The following is a 13,723-nucleotide window of genomic DNA, read 5'->3' as shown; positions in this document are numbered from 1 at the left end:
TTTGAGTTCTAATGAACTCGAATTATCACTTTTATATCAAAAAGCAATTTTATATTTTAGACTCAAATTAGAGACACTAAGCATGCATTTGGTCATATAGTGAAATTTGAAAAAAAAAGTTTTTATTTTTTAAAATAAAAAATGATATTTAAAATTTGAAGTGCTTGACTTTAAATACAGATTAAAATTGTTATTAACTTTTTGCGAAGAGAAGAAGACAAGCTCTTGAGCCAAAGCAGACCAAAATTCATCCAGTAAAACCAAAAGAAACCACAAAACTAAAAAGGAGAGTGGCCTAAATATTGAATTTCCAAGTAAATGCGAAAATTAACTTGTCCTTCTTTTCATCACTATCTTCTTTAACCATTCCAGGAGGGACATAGTGGAAGCTTAGCACATCGAACTTTTCTTTTTCTTCTTCTCTTTTAACCTCGAAATGTTTCAAGAAATGGCGCCAACACTTGTCTTGAGTACCTGAGCAACAATTGCGATCCCCTCTACCAAACAACTTCTTGCTTACTTCCTGTTCAAAATTAAATTATTATTTCAAATAACTTCTTTTGTTAACACATGAAGGGAAAGCTTACCCATGCAGTTGGAGAAAAACTAGCTGGTATTGATAGAGTCAATGTGTTTGGATGAGACATCCAAAGTAAGTTATCAATAATATATCCCATCAAATATTCCTGTTGATATTTGAGCTTCTTCATGTCTACCATTAAGTGTTTGATATTATGTAGCGGCTGTGTTGGAGCTCGTCCACTTGGCTTGCCTTTAGGATGTCCACATGATCTTGTCTTCCTCATAATTAATACATATATAGTAAGAAAATGATTGAATTAAAAATTAAAGAGTAGTTAACAAAACTGATTAACTAAAAGATTTAGTGTACCTCTTCACAAACGCATAAGTCCAATGTTGTATTGTAGTTGCTAAAATTCTCAAGATGACTTCTCAATTTGTGGAACCAAGCTCTATTCATGATTTCATGGACTTTAGGAACCAATACAATATTATTGTTGTTCTCTAAAAGCTCACTTGGAGGAGCTAAATATGGTTGAAATGTTGTATCCTTATATTGGAAAGAAAACAAATTAGGAGATGAATCTTTACTTCTTCTTGAACATTCATATAGTTGTGGGAAGGACAAGATCCATTTTCTGAGCGATGAACTCGAAATATTGATAGGCTTCTCTGTTTGACAAGGTCCCATTAACAATGTTTCAAGATGAGGAAAATCTGAACAGAAGTTGTCAGGATGAAGACCATTAGGAAATTTCCAACAATCCAAGTGAAATTCCCGCAACATTTTACAAGAGCGTATATCCATGTTAACAGGAACACCTCTGCTTTCATAACTCCGTAAAACAAAATGGAAAACTTGTAAAGTCGGGGCAACAACTTGTATGTTTGTAAAAGAATGAAAATAACTAAGGTATACATAAAGCTTCTTCAAATGATCCAACTTAGTTAATACGATAAAGCTTATCCTCCAGCAAAACATCAAACTCAATTCTCTAATATTAGGACACTTACTAATAAACTTGGATAGTATTTCTTCAGATAAAGTAACGTCTTCCAATTTCAACTCTTGCAAAGATGGAATTATTTCTTCTCCACATAATAACACATGCTTTTCAAGTGCACAGTTAGTTAAATGTAGAATAGTAAGACATTTTGACTGAAAAATATAGGGCAAATAGGAGTAATAGCAGCATGAAGGAAATGACTCAATTTTCAAATAAACCTCATGGAAATCGTTTCCGTCGAGCAATTTCATTATATCGTGGAGATCCCCGCAATCATTGAATTGAACACGCAATGCTCTTTTCTCAGCATTGATCAACTTATTTTTAGAAGCATCGAGAGAAAAACGGATTGAATTCCAATACTCGTTATCCGAGTATGTAGTTGGATTTTTTTCACGGAAGACGGATTCATTAAAGTTTAAAGCCAAGTGTGATGGGGTGTTCCGATGCCACTTTTTGCAAACAAGGCGGACATGGCGTAGATCGTGAAAATTAAGGCAGGAAAATATGGAATGGAGAAGATGATCAGGGAATTGTAACGTTAGATCTACTGGATTTGTTAGGATATCTTCTTTAACTGTTTGAGAAATGAGAAAGCGCTCTTCACCATTAGCCATGGTGTGGAAACTGAAACCTATAGGTTGATTTGAGCAATGAGGAAGAGTAGTCAGTCATATGGTAATTTTGAGCCCAATTAAATATATGGGCTTCACCAACAAGTTTTTGCACCGACATTTAATTTTTAATTTTTATCCCTAGTATTTTTTAAAAATTAAATTTGTTAGACCAAAATATCCTTTTTGTTATCCTCCGTGTCTTCTTCGACAGCTCACATTAGCAGAAAGGTTCGGCACCTTATTACTTATTTTCGCTAGCTAGACCTTTTTAGAGAATGTTTATCATAGTATAAGTTTTGTTTTGTTTATCTGTAATTGAAAAGATCAAATTAATTAGATCCATTGATATGTGTTTTTTCTGTCATATGATTAAATGATTGCCGTGAGTAAACTTATAGGATTAATTGGATTCACTTAGTTACAAGTAAGAAATAATAATGAAGAAATGAAAAATCTTACATTTTTTATTTTAGTTAGAAATGTCATATGATTAAATGATTGCCGTGAGTAAACTTATAGGATTAAAATGTGTTTGTATTTGTATAAAGCGAGAGAAAATTGTATATATACATATATTTTCGTTCCGCTCTCTCCCCTCTCCCAGATCTCACTCGCCTCTCTCACTTTATACAAACACAAATGTATACATTGCGTTTGTGTTTGTATAAAGCGAGAGAAGATTGTATATACAAATACAAATGCATATATTTTCGTCCTATACACTTATGATTATACAAATACGATCTTCCCCTGCACATTTTTCTTTTGTCTTTCTCGCTTTATACAAACACAGATTATACAATTGATCTTTTGTATATGTATACCGAAATAGAAACAAATTATACAACTGCTTTCTTTTGTATATGTATACCGAAATAGACATAATTATGTTTGCTATGGAGCGCAATTATGCAAACTATAGCTATAACATACAAATATGATTTTTATGTTTGCTATATGTGAAAGTTATTCAGTAGTTTATCCCCCAACATGTGACCAAACTCAATTCTCTAATATTAGGGCACTTACTAAAAAACTTGGATATTATATCTTCAGATAATTTAAGGTAACGCATTCCAATTTCAGCTCTTGCAAAGTGGGAATTATTTGTACACCACATAACACATGCTTAACAAGTCCACAATTAGTTAAATGAAGAATAGTAAGACATTTCGACTGGAAAATAGTAGTAACATTCATTAATGCTTAAATAGACCTCATGGAAATCGTTTTCCATTGTATCCTGGACATCGTTGTGACGAGGTAAATTGAATGTGCAATACTCTTTTTTCAGCATTTAACAACTTGTTTTTTCAAGTGTCAAGAGAAGAACTTATTGAATTCCGAAACTTTTTGGATTTTATTTATGGAAAAGGGATTCACTAAAGTGTAAAACCAAGTGTGATGGGATGTTACGATGGCAATTTTTATTTACAAGGCGAACATGATGAAGATCATGAAAACTAAGGTAGGAAAATATGGAATAGAGAATATGATGGGGCAATTGTAAGGTTGGATCTACTAAATTTGTTGGACTATTATCTTCAACTGTTTGAGTAATATAATGATGAAGAGTTCATCATCATCAGCCTTGCTAGCTGTGGAAACTTGTAACATTAACACAAAACCCTAACTAGGTTTATTTGACATTAATTCTGAAGGGAAAAAAAATCCCCTTGGGCTATTGTTGAGCCCAATTAAATATATGGGCTTCGCTGTTTTGCACACACCCTCCCTAAAATAGGATAGTTTTTAATTTTTATCCTTTACATAGTGTGATTTCTAATTTTTGTCTCTAAATTTATAATAAAATTACAGAAATCCTACATTTTAGTTACTTATTACCATTATCTCCTATAAGTTTTACAAATCTCCAAAATTTCTCATTTTCGCGCATAATATTAGTGTATCTCACGCATCAAATTAGTATATCTCTCACATCAGATTAGTGTATCTCTCGCATCAGATTAGTGTATCTCACACATCAGATTAGTGTATCTCACACATCAGATTAGTGTATCTCACGCATCAGATTAGTGTATCTCACGCATCAGATTAGTGTATCATGTATAAAATGTACATTAGATTAGTGTATCATGTATAAAATGTAATGTATCTTACTTAACGATTAGTGTATCTCGTGCATCAGATTAATGTATCAACGCTTATATTATTGTATCCGTTTGAGGGATTACTATAATTATTAACTTTTAAGGGATAGATTTTTTATTAATGATTTTTTTTTTTTAGTCTAACTCATCTGAATTTGCTTATGTTTACTATACTTATACGCAAAAAAAAAAATATTTATCATTTCATCGCGATCTTTATGGTATGTTGGTGATTATCCCACGTGCTACACGCTAAAACCGTACGGAAATTTTATACATTATTTTTATTTTTAATGTCTCTTTCGTCGTGCACCGTGTATGAATGGTGTGTCCCTTGGCTCCTCTCATTCTTGTTTCGTCATCATCTTTGTTCACCAAAAATCTCTCTCCTCCATTTTCGCCTTTCACAGACGCCACCCACCCTCACAGGTAACTCTCTCTCTTTTCTCTTTCTAATCCTATTATTTTTCCATAATTACATACTCTTTTTTTGTCAGCTCTTCTTTTATCATCATCGTGTTTATATTTAGTAATATCAGACATATATATAAAAAAATTATATGTTCATAGGTATTATCATAGAGATCTCAAGTGGTTGATATACTATATTCTTCTTTGTTGCTTCAGTTTTTTAGATCTGTTGTGCAAAAACGAAAAAGGAAAAAATGAATAGGTGTGGTTATCAGCAAAAGGCCTTGATGGGTTGTGTTGGTGTTGGAGAAATTAGACGGGGAGATATTTCTGTTTCTGATGGTCTTGTTTACCCCAAACCTCGCCGGAATGGGCTTTTCAATGAACCCATCAGACCTTCTCTATTCCTCCAAATCAAGTAGGTTCATATAACTTTTTTTGTTTGCTGTTTTAATTTCTCCGTTTTCCCCCCTTTTGTTAATTAGTTATGGTGTTTCTGTTGCAGTAATCAGCAATCGGAGGGTTGCGATTTGAAAGCCGGAACTGAACTTCTGGATATCATCCTCAGCAAGGTAAAATTTATGTGTTTTCGATTCATCTGCAAATGATGTAGTTTGTGATGTGAACTGATTGAAATTGATATCAATTATGCTGATGATTTTTTATTATTTTGGTAAACAGGGGAATTTTGATATGGCTTCATCTCCACCGTTTTTTTTCGGATCTCCACCCAGTAGGGCATCGAATCCCCTGATTCAGGATTCACAATTCAGCAACAACAATTTTGTTCCTATACTAGCAATTCCAGAAGCAGCAGCTGCTGCACCTTCTCCACCACAACCTTCCGCTTCCACTCGTAAGAGTGGAGGAGGAGGCTGTGCTCCGGTGAAATTCGGGATCAAGCCAGCTACTGTGAGGATTGAGGGCTTCAATTGCCGCAGCAGCATCTCTGCTTTCGCTTAGGTAAAACCAGAAACCAACCAAAAACAATAAAAATGTGAGATTTTTGGGATGAGGTGAGTTACCATAACGAATTCGTTTTAGTCTTGTATATATAGAGTGAAAAAAAAGAGAGTCATCATTCAACTCCTGTTTGTGAATATGTTTATTAGGTGATGAATGAGTGTTCGTTTGATATCGGAAAATAAATACTTTTAGTATAACCCAAAGAGAAGCGATAAATCAAAAGATTGTTGTCTTTCGTTTGGGATTAATTAGGGTTCTTATTTAGCATTAGGCTAAAGTTTGTATTGAGTATCTACTGTAGTGTGAGAGAGTCTAAAAGAAAGACTTCTTCTTTTGTGACGGTAAAGTTTGTCACTCTTATCCTTCATTGTAATTTTCATTGTAATTGTAATCCGAAGGAGAAATGAAGATGGTCTAATTCTTTATAGCAATGCTAATTTCTTTGTCAATCTTTGATCATCAATTTTATAGCATTAATGTTTAGTCATTTGAAAAGTCTATTTAATAGCGTTATTATCGCCACTAACTATGTGATTCAGCTCGAGGATTTTGTACTTATCTAATTAGATTTGTTTGGTATAAAGAATTGTTGAAGATGGCAAGTTGGTTGAGGAAAAATATTGAATTTTCATGTGAAAGATGGACCCTCACCTAAGATTAAGGGAGAATAGGTGGTGTGGGGTATTTGTGTTTTGCAGATTGTTATATTTTAGGGATGGAAGAGTCATTTTATTGATTGCTGACTAGTTTTGTGTAGAGGCTAGGCTGGTTTTTGGTCATGTGTTGGGTACCACTTTGCTAAGACAAACACACACAATAAAAGAATGGCATATTGGTGGCCCATGCACTTTCCAAGAAGTGTCTTTTTCCAACTATCGTGCAGATAACAAACTGTGAAGAATGCCGTGTGCCGACCATGAGTCGCCACTGTTCACTAATGATAATATCCTTGCCATGTGTTTGCTTTTTTGGATTATGGCTTCAACCCGGGCCATCCCTGACTCATCATCAAGGCCTCGTAGTAGGCAGGATGCTGGTGTTATCCAAAAATTCCCCTTTCATCTCTTGCCACGTGCAACATGTTTGTAGTAGTCGAGTCCATGATCTTGACTCTTATACTATGTTAGAATCACACATTGTATCAACATATCCAGTGTAATTTCATAAGTGAGGTGTTTTCAGAACTTACCTGCACCAAGATCTTATACCCAATGTGATCTTATAAGTGAGGTGTTTCACAAGTATGTTTTGCTGGATTTGGCGGGTTTCATGTTGTTTTTACCTTTTACTCTTCTTGTCTTTCTTAATGACAGCTACATAACCAACCACCAAATTACCCTCTCCCACTCCTTTTTTTTACTTCTAATTATTCTCAACCTTTTTAAAAAAAAGATATTACTCAAAATGGTGGCAAGCATCAAAGCCTTTTGTGCTGTCAAATATGGAGGACGGCATCTACAATTATTTGGTTCAATAATTCGTCTTCTATTTGCTATATATATTTCGAAACTGGCTGTGCATCGACAGTTTTATGTGTCAATCGTGCCTCTAATTTGTTACAAAGAGTACTGGTAATGGTTTATAAGTCACTTGCACCTATTAGACTAGTCTTTTGGATCGACTTCCCTGTTCAATCTATAACATAAATGTGGCACTTGGCTACTTTACTAGGGGAAACTGTTGAACCAACAAAACTTGACGTGGAAAAGGTGAAGCATTTATACCAATACAGGATGTGATCATTGAATTATTGGCTACAAATAGAAAAAGAATTATGCATACACTTGCAAGACAGCTATAAAGAATTGTCTATAAAATCCCAGAACAGTACTAATTTTGCTTTTACCTGGACATTTTGCGGGCTAAATTCTTTGGGCATCTGGAGTGGGCCTTCATTTTCCACGAAATAGCGTCCATTATGATTCTATTTTTCAAAAATTTCGAATTCTACTTGTGGAATTCCAGGACATTCACCACAGATAATTTTTTCCCTCCCGAGGAAGCTTTGTCATCCGAGTAACTCCCTCGTATCACTTTTGAAATCTACAACTCTATGACTCTGCATATTTTTTTTTCTTTCTATTTGGCCTTCTATAAGTAAATCTAGTAAGTTACAAGTCATGTAGCCTAAATCATATAGTATTAGTCTAAATTTGCTTTTACTGTTTTACACAACACTTGTATGAGCTAATTACTTGTGTCAATTCAATCGGGCTTGCGCACTTTTATAAAGGAGTGCTAAGGGCTGATTCATTGGGCTTCTAATAGAAAATCGAAAATGAAATCTGTAATCATACAATTAGGTGACCAAACTCTAATGATTTTTCAAACAATTTCAGTTATTTGGTTCGATTTTAGATTTATTAAATAAATTCAATTAGCGTAAAATTTGAAATGTTAATTCGTGCGCTTTTTACTGCTAAATGAGTAAATACAATTGTTAAATGTTATTTAGTTTTTCATATTTGTTAGGACTAATGTGAACTATTTGACTTTGTATATATTTTCTTGTTAATTAATACAAGAAGGTTGGCCTTTTCTTCCACGCTTTGTGGTTCGTCTGCTTGCGTTTTAAAAAAATAAAACCAACTAGTGATAAAGTAGTTTAAATTTCACCAGACCTTTGTTTATAACATTTAGCACGAGTCCATTCAATCGCCGTTATTTTTTCATATTTCTATTCAACAAGTTGTTCAGTATACATTGTATTAACACTCCTAAAAAAGGTCACACATGAGTTATTATTAATTTATTCTTGTGGAGGAGGAAAAAGAACAGGAAACTTGTCAGAATTTTTTATTAGTACATTTTAATGTTAGACCAAAGAACAGTTGTGATGACAAGAAATGAAATCAATAAAAAAAAAATAGTTTATAGGAGTACATTTTAGCCGTAGATTGAAGACCTCACTTTTGAAGGTATTGAAATGGTATAAGCAACCTTTGGATGTCATTAATAGTCTACGAATATATTTTTTAGGGTCAATTTACATCATTTTTCAACCCAAAGACAATTTCTTTCACCAAAAAAAAAAGTACAGATATGAATCTGATTTTATGTGTCAGCTGCTTTTTAGATAGAGCCCGTTTGGATTAGCTTAAATTTTTATTTTTTTTAAAAAAAATTAATGTAAATTAAATCATATCATTTTCATATAACATGGAGTTAATATCTTAAAATAAGAATTGATACAAGAAAAAAAATTATGAACAAATAAAAGGTCACTCAACTTTTGAGATATTAACTCGACAGAAAGAATTTGAATATAGAGTAATTAATAAGAAATACTTAAAGATAATAAAAGAAGGAAATGAGTATGAAAATAGTGGTGGGGTCATTTCCAGGAAAATAGGATAAGAAGTAGTCTGTGAGGAAAACCAGAATAGCAGTTCTAAGGGCGCCCATAGTCCCCCGCGTACGGTATTCCACTAAACCGGGAATGCTTTTTTTCCGTGGGTCCCACTTTTCTTTTTCACTTTACCTTCCCCACGCGCCTCTTCTTCTTTTCTTTAGCTTCTTCTTTCACTTTTTAGGTGATACTCGTTTTCACTCCTCCATTTTGAACAATGATTACATATAATTTAAAGAGGAATTTATGCATATAACTACTCAAAAATAATTCAATTACATTTCATAGTTATAATTTGATAATTATAATTCATAGCTATATATTGTAGGGAGGAGGAGAGTGGCGAGCGAGATTGGAAGAGAAAGGAGAGAGGTGAACGAGCGAGGGTAAAGATTGAATGTGTATGGTGATAAAACTAAAAAATCAAAGAAAATTATCGTCAGATACAAATACAGAATTATTAGTTGTGAATTACACAAATGTGGTGATTTATACAAATGTGACTAATTATACAAACTCAAAGTCAACCCACATAATTAATGGTTAATATTAGTTGCAAGTGGTAATTATAACAAACAATAACTATAATGACTAATTAAGTAATATAAATTTGCTCATATTTTTCCCCTTAATTTTAAATATATAAGCTAATGATATAAGTAAAAATAATAGAAAATAATAACTATATAAAAATATATTTTGATGTAGAAATAGAGAAATTATTAATTTAATTACAGTAAAAAAAATTAAAATTATACTTATTTAGATTTTAAATTATATTTTATCTACTACTCCATCAATGCCAATCATAACTTGATTATTTATATAGACAATTTATTATTAACTTTTCTTTTATGTTATTTTGTTTTGATATGTAAAATGCAATACACAACAGTTCTATTTATATATTTTTGGTGTTTTTTTTCTTGGTTTTGATATGTGGAATGTCTACATCTTAAAGTGATCAAAAGTGAGGTATTTTGTTAGACATACTTTAGTAATAATGTATATTAGTTTTGTTGCATTTTCCTTTTGTGTTTTCAAACTTTTGTTTTATCCTTAATCTCTAGAACCAAACACCTAAAATTAATTGCATCCTAAAAATAAATATATAATGTTGGCCCCTGCTAAGTGTGTTCAGAATTAATTATAATTTAATACCCAAAAAACTTATTTTATCAATAATTGAAACATTTTTTATCACATTATTCTCGAGCCATGCTGATTTGCATCCTCAATTCAGGTCTTGAACGGAAAGACACCAAAAATCCAACAGAATTAAGTGTTTTGTTCATTATTATTTCTATTAAATTGAACATAATTAGATTTTAACTGTAATGTGTCATTTTTGAATACATCCAAAAATCAAATTAATATTTCGATCAATGCAACCATTGTAATTAATTGAAGATACTCTACTATTTCCTCTATCTACTCTCAAATTGGATTTTGTTTCAAATTCATATGAACTTTTAATCATAAAACTATCTATGTTGCTTGAAACGTCACAATTCAATCAAAATATAATAATAAATTACGTAATTAAAATTGAATTTAAATGAATTTATAACAAATGTGTAAGTTGACACCCAATACTAACATTAAAAAGAAAATTAGGTAGGAAAGCCTTCGAAATAACTAGTTATTATATTGACAAATGACCATAACGTAAGTGAACATATCGATTAAAAATGGTTTGAGTATTTGTGACATAATTATTGTGAAAGAAGAAACAAAAAATAAAAAGTTTAATTCTCATTCCCTTGTTTGCTTGCACGCAAAATATATGATAGGAAATGTAAAAAGATACAATTATTGTTACCTTGGCCTCACAAATTTATTACTTTTTTTATATTGTTCAAATTCTATATTTAACAAACTATATAACGTAAAAAAATAAATTATATTAGTATAGAGTGCGTGAATGGATATGCAGTAGAAGAAGTATGTGGCGAGCCGCCATGAGTTGTGGGCCCATGTCGACAGGCTTTACACGTGTCACTATGCTACAATCCCTGGTTTTGGACCAATTTGCATGTCATTATCCGCCTTCTCATTTTCCATGAATTTTGTTTGCCGTGAACTTCCAAATGACCAAACTTAACCCTCAATATTCGTTTTGTAATACACTGGACTGAGTGCTGAAAAATTGTATAGTAAAATTTGGTAATGGAACAACAATTAAAATATAATAATTAATTATTGTTGTGTTGATATTATCTTTACAATATTAATAAAATGAAGCAGAAGATTATGTACTTTATAATTAAAGACAGAGTCAGAGTCCGGATTAAAAATTGGAGGTTCCAAAATTTTAGGACATAAGAGAAATATTTTCAAATCATTGAGCCGTTAAATCAATTTTGTTAGGGGATTTAAAAAGTAATCTACATATGTATTTATTTTTCTAATACAAATATAGAATCTAAAAAAAATTATTGAATTCGTTCGAAACCACAAACCCTACCTAGCTCCGCCACGGATTATACACGAGATGTAAGAAGATCCCTATCTTAAAGAGGAGGTATATTAGATGTTTGGGAAATGGGTAACACCATTACAGGTTAAGAAAAATACAACCCTATTTATGGATCATTCATAAAGAAAATAACATATAAGCATCCAAAACTCACAAGACAATGAAAAGAATAGAGAGTTCTTTGAATACATGTAATTACGAATATTTATTTATTACTTTCATAATTTATAAATAGTTTAGTAAATTGATTTTCAAGAAATAACTTATAAATAACTTTGTAAGTAAATTTGAAATTTCTATTAACAACTTACATCTAACTTTGTAAGCAACTTACACGTGGTTTTTGTAAATGTATTTTTAACAAGAAGCAGCTCACAAGTAGTGTCGTATGCATAAAATGTCAATTAAAAATTAAAATATGAGTAATATATATTTGAAAAGTAGGTGAATAAGCTTTTCCGAAATCCTTGAAACAGCTAAATGATTTGAAATATTCCCAGGATACCACTGTTCTAAAACCACTTGCGGGCGCCCCTTATAACTTCCAATCCTCTCACATGGAAAATCAATTCCTTCTTCAACAATATATATATATATTAACTCTTTCTCCTTCTCAACTCCATAAACATTTCTCCCACAAAATTGATCTTTCTTCTCTATTAAGCTACTATGCGTTTAAGCTGTAATGGTTGCCGGGTTCTCCGGAAAGGTTGCAATGAAAAATGCTCCATTAAACCTTGTCTTCAATGGATACAATCTCCAGAAGCTCAATCTAACGCCACTCTTTTCCTCGCTAAGTTTTATGGCCGTGCTGGGCTTCTCAATCTCATCAATTCTGGACCTGACCATTTGCGTCCTGGTTAGTTAAATTTTATAAGTAGCTAAAATGTACTAATTAGATGTGATGATGATTAATTTTGATTTTGTTGATTACAGCTATTTTCAGATCGTTGTTGTATGAAGCTTGTGGGCGTATCGTAAATCCAATTTACGGTTCTACTGGTTTGTTAACTTCCGGCAACTGGCCTCTCTGTCAAGCTGCTGTTGAAGCCGTTCTAAATGGTGCGCCGATTGTTAAACTTTCAGTCGACTCGGCTGCAGATGCAACGAGCCCTTCGCTTAAAGCATGTGATATTCGCCACGTGTCTAGACAAAATAACTCGGATCCCGATCTACACAAAGTTAAGTCGAGAACCCGGTTTAAGCGGGTATCGGCTAAGCCGGAGCCGAGGAAGCAGTCGCCGGATGTTGACGATGCGGCTAGGGTGATGTGGAGTTGGTGTCATAAGGAGGAGGAAGAGGCTGTCGGGTCGCCGAGCCTTAATTCGGGTCTGAGCCAACAGCGGACGGAAGAGCCGAGCCGGGAAGGAGAAAGCGGTGATGTGGATAGCGGCTCGGTGGAGACTGTTGAAGCCTTTCCAGCTTCGAGCGATGTTGGCTTGGAACTAACGCTGGGGTTGCTACCGTTGTCGAGAAGCTGATGAACGAATGAACGGCCTGGATGAGGGAGGCCACGTGTATAATAGAACTGTTGGAGCTTATTTTGACGGGTTTAAATTTAAGATAATCCTGTGAGAGCCCCTAGTTTTTGGAAGGTGGTTTTTTTTTTTTTTATATTATTTGAGTTTATTCCTAAGTAGATTTGTATTTCTTTTAGTAATTCTTTTTGCGGTAAAAGAAGTCCATGTGGAATGTGAATGTTAGATATAGAGATATGATTATACATCTAAGTTACATTTGCCCTTCCTTATCTCGAAACTATTTATTTTTCGTGGGTGGGGTACAAGTTATTTTGAGATAGATTTTTCTGCGATAAGTTATTTTATCTAATATATAAATAACGGAACAAGATATTTAATGGAACAAATAATCTCAGAATTATTTAATATTTCCAATCAAATATGTGATAAAATAATTTTGTATTTTATTCTTAAAATTATTATATCTTATGTCTCACGTCAAACAATTCCTAAAAGAGTATAAATTTGAATCTGCATATTGTAAGGCTATGTTTTGGTTGACTTATATTCTTCGGATATACGTTTTTATTGGAAAATGGATGAACTTGTATTCAAATACAGTACTAATTATTTTTGAATAAACTTTAGTACCAGTTCTATTTAGTTGAAATTATGCTCCATTGAGAAGTTAACTTATGGTCAAATTCATAATATGTTTGGCTGTTTCTTAATATTTTAAGAAAAACTAGACTATGTATGGTGTGTTACGAATAGCTACCTTTCATTTACTTAGTAGTTGGT

General features: G+C 32.7%; 2 protein-coding genes and 1 pseudogene across 3 annotated transcripts; 2 read left to right on the top strand and 1 right to left on the bottom strand.

Moving 5' to 3' along the window:
- Positions 1–238: 238 nt before the first annotated feature.
- On the bottom strand, positions 239–2,157 carry LOC125858112 (uncharacterized). The gene is made up of 3 exons (XM_049537795.1): positions 893–2,157; positions 588–797; positions 239–523 (listed from the first exon to the last, which is right to left on the bottom strand). The coding sequence occupies exons 1-3, from the start codon at positions 2,144–2,146 to the stop codon at positions 296–298; spliced, it is 1,692 nt and encodes a 563-aa protein (XP_049393752.1). The 5' UTR covers positions 2,147–2,157; the 3' UTR covers positions 239–295.
- A 2,421-nt stretch (positions 2,158–4,578) lies between these two features.
- Positions 4,579–6,014, top strand: LOC125858115 (uncharacterized; annotated as a pseudogene). Its single transcript, XR_007445715.1, has 4 exons — positions 4,579–4,686; positions 4,885–5,086; positions 5,174–5,240; positions 5,350–6,014. The product of XR_007445715.1 is annotated as an uncharacterized LOC125858115 (transcript).
- A 6,011-nt stretch (positions 6,015–12,025) lies between these two features.
- LOC125860453 (LOB domain-containing protein 41-like) lies at positions 12,026–13,207 on the top strand. The gene is made up of 2 exons (XM_049540411.1): positions 12,026–12,321; positions 12,399–13,207. Exons 1-2 carry the CDS (start codon positions 12,132–12,134, stop codon positions 12,941–12,943), a joined length of 735 nt encoding a protein of 244 aa, XP_049396368.1. The 5' UTR covers positions 12,026–12,131; the 3' UTR covers positions 12,944–13,207.
- Positions 13,208–13,723: the final 516 nt, after the last annotated feature.

Source organism: Solanum stenotomum, chromosome 3 (assembly GCF_019186545.1).
Source record: "Solanum stenotomum isolate F172 chromosome 3, ASM1918654v1, whole genome shotgun sequence".
In the NCBI taxonomy this organism is placed as follows: Eukaryota; Viridiplantae; Streptophyta; class Magnoliopsida; order Solanales; family Solanaceae; genus Solanum; species Solanum stenotomum.
Note: the sequence above shows the minus strand (reverse complement) of the source record. Positions and strands in the feature narration are given on the sequence as shown.